General features: G+C 37.7%; 1 protein-coding gene across 1 annotated transcript; it reads left to right on the forward strand.

The window, feature by feature from the left end:
- Positions 1–206: 206 nt before the first annotated feature.
- LOC112525958 (putative pentatricopeptide repeat-containing protein At5g52630) lies at positions 207–2,982 on the forward strand. The gene is made up of 2 exons (XM_025136293.1): positions 207–1,896; positions 1,978–2,982. Exons 1-2 carry the CDS (start codon positions 311–313, stop codon positions 2,759–2,761), a joined length of 2,370 nt encoding a protein of 789 aa, XP_024992061.1. The 5' UTR covers positions 207–310; the 3' UTR covers positions 2,762–2,982.
- Positions 2,983–6,429: the final 3,447 nt, after the last annotated feature.

Genomic DNA, 6,429 nt, shown 5'->3' on the forward strand with positions numbered 1-6,429 from the left:
AATTTCAACCAAACAGCGATACGCAATGGACATTAACATTCCCATTCCTTTACTTGAACCAAGCAGGCCCTAAATGTTATTCTTCCAACAGGCACTCTGTGAAAACCGGTGTTTCTGCTTCTCTTCACTGTGTCTGGGGGTATGGCGATTCGGCGGTAGTGTTGTTTTCTGAAAATATTTCATGTTTGTGTTGTTCTTTGAATTCTTTTGTTGAGACATATTCAAATCATTTTTAAGTTCAAGAGTCTGATTGTATTCTTTTCTTTGAGGAAGATCTTTAACCGATATATTTGATTTTGGGTGGTGTGCTATGTTCAGATATAAACTATTTTACATGTTTATTTCACACAAGGCTTGTTATCTTCGTCATGGCTGTGTAGAATTTGCAAAGAACTTTCACAAAGTTGCTAATTCCGTGATACCCGTAAGAACATCAGTTTACAACTTGAATCAGAAGCTGAATGAGTTATGGAAATCAGGCCGGGTCAATGAAGCACATTACCTATTCGATGAAATGCCTGAGAAAGATGAGTTTACATGGAATACCATGATTGCTGGTTATGCAAACTCAGGGAAGGTGATCGAGGCGCATAAGTTATTTGATGATACTCCAAAGAGGAGTTCCATTACATGGTCTTCACTAATTTCTGGGTACTGTAGATTGGGGTTAGAATTTGAATCGATGAGGCTGTTTTGTGAAATGCAGAATGAAGGGTACAAGCCGAGCCAATTTACTTTAGGGAGTGTTCTTAGGATGTGTTCGACAAATGGATTGTTGTCCAGAGGGGAGCAGGTTCATGGGTATTCAATTAAAACTCAGTTCGATGCAAATGTTTTTGTGGTGACTGGACTTGTTGACATGTATGCACGATGCAAGCAGGTCTCAGCAGCTAAATATCTGTTCAAGATGATGTCTTATGGCAAGAATCATGTTACTTGGACTGCAATGATCACTGGCTACTCACAGAACCAGGATCAACTTGGTGCTATCGAGTGCTTTCGGGATATGAAGTCTGAAGGAGTTGAGGCTAACCAGTATACATTTCCTAGTGTTTTGACTGTTTGTGGGGAAATCTTGGCTATTAGGTTTGGGGTACAGGTTCATGGTTGCATTGTGAAGGGCGGTTTTGCTGCCAATGTGTTTGTAGAGAGTGCGCTAGTAGACATGTATGCAAAATGTGGGAGTTTAAATGATGCTAGGGTTGCATTAGAGACTATGGAAGTTGAAGATGTTGTTTCTTGGAACTCTATGATTGTTGGGTGTGTGAGGCAAGGTTGCAAACAGGAAGCACTTCTTTTATTCAAGAAAATGCATACCAAGAACATGAAAATCGATGATTTCACTTACCCATCTGTGTTAAACTGCTTTGCTTCCTTAAACAATGTTAAAGCTTCAAAATCCATCCATTGTTTGGCTATGAAAACCGGGTTTGGGGAATACATTCTTGTAAGCAATGCTCTTGTGGACATGTATGCCAAAAGAGGAGACTTATGGTGTGCATTCGAGGTGTTCAATAATATGGAGGAAAAAGATGTGGTTTCATGGACTTCATTGGTCACTGGCTACACTCATAATGGCGCTTACGAGGAAGCTCTCAAATTATTCTGTAAAATGAGAATTTCTGGGATCAAACCAGACCAGATTGTCACTGCCAGCATCTTGAGTTCGTGTGCAGAACTCACTGTTCTTGATTTTGGACAACAAGTTCATGTCGACTTCATCAAATCAGGTTTTCCTTCATCTTTATCAGTTGATAACTCTCTTGTGACATTGTACACCAACTGTGGTTGCATTGAACATGCTAACAAAGTTTTTGCTTTGATGGATATCAAGAACGTAATAACCTGGACTGCGCTAATCATCGGCTATGCTAAAAACGGTAAATCAAAGGAATCGTTGGTGTTTTACAATGAGATGATCGAAAGTGGAATAAAACCTGACTTCATAACTTTCATCGGCTTGCTATTCGCTTGTAGTCACGCTGGACTTGTGGATCAAGCCCGTCATTACTTCAACTTAATGGTCAATGTTTACCATATAAAGCCAGGTCCAGATCACTACGCTTGTATGATTGACCTTTTGGGTCGGTCAGGGAAGATACACGAAGCCGAGGAGCTACTGAATGAAATGGTTATCGAACCTGATGCAACTGTATGGAAAGCATTGCTTTCCGCTTGCAGGATTCATGGAAAAATAGAGCTTGCAGAAAAGGCGGCAAACACCCTTTTCGAATTAGAACCTCAAGATGCCGTTCCATATATCATGCTATCAAACTTGTATTCTTCGGCAGGTAAATGGGATGATGCTGCAAGAATCCGAAGGCTAATGAAATCAAGAGGTGTAAACAAGGAACCGGGCTACAGTTGGATGGAAATCAATAGTAAAGTTCACAGCTTTATGTCCGAAGATCGAAGCCATGAAAAGTGGAACGCGATTTATTCAAAGATCAATGAGGTTATGATGTTGATTCGAGAAGCCGGTTATGTCCCAGATATGAATTTCGCGTTGCATAATATCGATGAAGAAGGTAAAGAACTTGGTCTTGCTTATCACAGTGAGAAGTTAGCAGTGGCGTTCGGGCTTCTGGAATTGCCACAGGGAACACCAATCCGAATCTATAAGAATCTCAGGGTTTGTGGCGATTGTCATACTGCTATGAAGTTTATATCGAGTGTTTTTCGTCGAATTATAATCTTACGAGATTCGAATCGGTTTCATCACTTCAGAGAAGGAGTTTGTTCTTGTGGAGATTACTGGTAACCAAAAGTTCATCTGCCTTTGCCCATTTCAATATCTTCGGGTTCTTGTGATCATGATTGCGATTCAGAATGGAGATCAAAAAACGAGCTACAAAACGTCAAGATGGCAGGCATTTTTCGGGCACAAATACAATGACAGAATACGGTTAGTAAAAGAGTTATTGATTTTTTGAATTATACCACAATGAGCAGATGGTTGTTTGGTAAAAAGGAATGCAAAAGTAAGGGTCAATTAAAGTTTCAAAAACCATGTTTGAAAGGATAGTTTTTTTTTTAACCACAAGGGTGGTTCCTGATTGGTTTGAGCTTGGCTCCAAAGGTCAAAAATACCAAGAGGTCTCAGGTTCAAATCGAAGGAGTAATAAAAATCCTTTTGTGGCCATGGGGGTTCAAATGCGGTGACTCCGGGCTATCTGTAAAACAGGTGATCGCCCCTGGGATTAGTCGGCTTGCATAGCGGGTTGGATATCCAGGTTAATAAGAAAAAGGATAGTTTTTGTTGTGCATATATTTGACACATAAAGAGCATAGAATTCATTATAAGCTAAATGCTTTCAAATTCTGGAGTCATAATTAAATGATTTTTATGGATATGGCTTATTTGCTTAGACATACAATCATTTATAAAACCAATAAATCATTTAACCTTGCAAACCTGTTTTCACAGTGTTTATACATTGTAGTTTCATAAACAGTTCTGAAAGTTTCATATATGAAACAACACTTTGGAAACTGGTTTGTAAGTTTATACAGATTATTGGGTTTGTAAAAGAAGGGACTCTATTTGCTTATTGGGTGTTTCTTTTGCTTTGTTTGATCTGTGTTGTTATCAGTTTGACAATAATAGATTAGTATTGTTTGTTTTGGAGGATATCATAATCATAGATTCAGATGCTGTCCTTTATTTATTTATTCACAAGACTCTGAACATTTGAAAGGAGCAACTTTGCTGTTGAAGATCTATCAGGTATTATGAGATAATATGCAATCTTTACTTGCAGTAATTGGTATCTTTAGGTCAAAATTATTGATCATGTAGGTAATTTTATTATATGAGAGCAATTAGTACATGTTGAAATTTTGTTGATACGAATAGTCTGTAACGGGTGGGGATACGTATACATCTTCAAATAAATATTTTTAGATTTCTTTTTAATGATTCACATACATATTTAGCCTTCTCATTTGTACCTTCTCTATATACAGGGAAGTGTTTAAACAAGAACACCTTCATTTTACGAGAAACGAAGAAAGCAAGAACATATAGTAAATCAAATGTGATGCTAAACAGGATACGCGGCTGACCTTTGGCAAGGTCGCGGGCCAAGTCGTCAGAACACTACCATATAAAGGTATTGTTGTGTTTTCGTAAAATGAAGGATTTCTAAATAAGAGAATAAGAAGAATAAAGTCGAATCACATGTGATTCATGCGACTTTGGCCACGACTTGAGGTTGCATGACATGTCGCCTACACTAAAATCACATGTGATTCATGCAACTTTGGCCATGACTTGAGGTTGCAGGACACGTCGCCTGCATACCCTTTTGTTGACCGTTAATGTAATTTTGCACGTGATTTGACAGTTTAGTTACTGTTCTCATTTGAACCTCCCAATATATATATATATATAGAGAGAGAGAGTAATGGGTGAAAACTAGTATTAGAAAATTGGTATGTGCAGTGAAAGATTCTGTATGCACAACTTTCCCACTCTTTTAAGCTTATGTATAGGATAAGGAAGGATACTCCATGTTGAGCATTATGGATACATACACATACCTGAATATGTTTCTACCCTGTGTTTTAAAAAATGTGATATATTTACCAAATGCTTTTTGAGTAGCGCTTACTCATACAAGCATTACCATCCTCACTTTATTAGGTAACAATTTTTTACCATCAAAAAATCGATTGTTGGTAAACATCTTTTACCTAGTAAGTGCTTATCGGATAAGAGTCTTTCTCCTTCACTTACTTGGTCCTTATCATGTTCACGTGGTAGGTTAAGTGATACCTAACAAACGTTTGATAAACAACTCCTAAGGGGCCGTTTACCAAACGCTTATCCGGATAAGTGCTTACCGGCAACATTCAATACTATCACTTACTTACCACGTAAGGTTTTAGTTCATTAAAATGTAACATATGCAACAATTTACCCAGTAAGCGCTAATCGTGGTAAGCGTTATCGTCCTCACTTACCGGGTAAAACTTTCAGTCTTTGCCTTCACTCTTACCAGATAAGACCGTAAGATTCTTGAATCAGTCAAAAGATACTACAAAGAAGTTTGTTGAGTAACATTTTTTCTGTATGAATGTTGTCTGATCTAAGAAGTTTGTGAAGTTAGGTTTTATTCCTAAGCTAATAAGATTTCATTTTCTTTTTATCTATTGAATCTTTTAATTTAAGGTGCAATACTCTTTTTTAATTGTCTGTGTTGCTTTGTTGAACAAAGGTAAAGGGTGGTCTGTCTGTTTTATAATTATTGTTACTTTGGTCAAATATATATATATTTTTTTATTAACCTGGATGTTCAACCCGTTATGTGAAACGACTAATCCCATGGCGACTACCTGCTTTGTAGATAGCCCGGAGTCACCGTATTTGAACTTCCGTGGCCATAAGGGGATTTTTATTCCTCCTTGGATTTGAACCTGGAACCTCATGGTACTTTTGACCTTTGGACCTAAGCTCAAACCAATCAGACACCATCCTTGTGGTTACTTTGGTCAAATATTTGCATCATTAGTGATTGATAGAAGTTGAAGGAATGTCAGACTTGTCTATTTACAACAAAATTGATTATACAGAGCATTTACCAAACAATCATTTTTCATTCTGTATTATATCATACAGAGCATCTTAATCATTATGAACCAAATCTTTCAGCATTTTCCAAACAGTTTCCAAGTGTTGTTTTGAAGCTAACTTTTATTTTGTTTTGTGGTATGGGAATCTGTGAAACTTTATTAGATTACTCTACATTTAAGTTATGATATGATTGCGCCTCATTTTTCTAGCAACGATGTCCAACGGATAGATAGCTAGACTTCCAAGTTGCGGCACAAAGTAGCGAAGATTGTTCGGTTAGATTTTTCCGATGCTGGAGTGAGTTCTTAAGAAAGAACAGAGCTAGACTTGAAAGTTGGTATTGTTACAAATAAATGGTTGACACATCGACTACTATCTCTTCAATGAATTCGTCCCTGAAGAATTGCTTTGGTCAAAGACCTTCCAGCCTAGTGGTAAGGTTTGGGAAAAACATAGTCATGAACCCAAATTCGAGCCCTGGGAGGAGAGTGTTGGCGACATTTAAGTGAGGTCATGTTTAGCCTCCAAATTTGCCGGGGATTAGTCGGGCTTTGGCCCGGTCACCCTTTCCAAAAAAGAATTGCTTTGATTTTCAGTAAGTTTCAACCATAGCCCCTCGTTTATGCTCAAATATAAGTTCCAGGGTTTTTTTTTAAAGAGGAGTTAGGGGCTGTTTGGCAGTTGCTGAATGGTTTAGTACAGCATGATTAAGTGGTCAGGATGATTAAGAGACTCTGTATGATTTAGTGCCAGATAGAAAAAGGTTGTTTGGAAACTGTTCTGAATCAACAGTCTGAATGACATAAAATTACCATTTTACCCCCAGTCTTGTGTTTAATGAAAATTAATGTTTG

The sequence above is a fragment of the Cynara cardunculus genome (assembly GCF_001531365.2).
Source record: "Cynara cardunculus var. scolymus isolate 2C chromosome LG 13, CcrdV1, whole genome shotgun sequence".
Classification (NCBI taxonomy): domain Eukaryota; kingdom Viridiplantae; phylum Streptophyta; class Magnoliopsida; order Asterales; family Asteraceae; genus Cynara; species Cynara cardunculus.

Bases quoted from the DNA above. Each gene is read 5' to 3' on its own strand.
- LOC112525958 (XM_025136293.1), top strand. From the start codon at position 311: ATGTTCAGATATAAACTATTTTACATGTTTATTTCACACAAGGCTTGT. The intron at 1,897-1,977 runs GTTGGTGTTTTA...ATTCGCTTGTAG, and splicing joins AACGGTAAATCAAAGGAATC to TCACGCTGGACTTGTGGATC.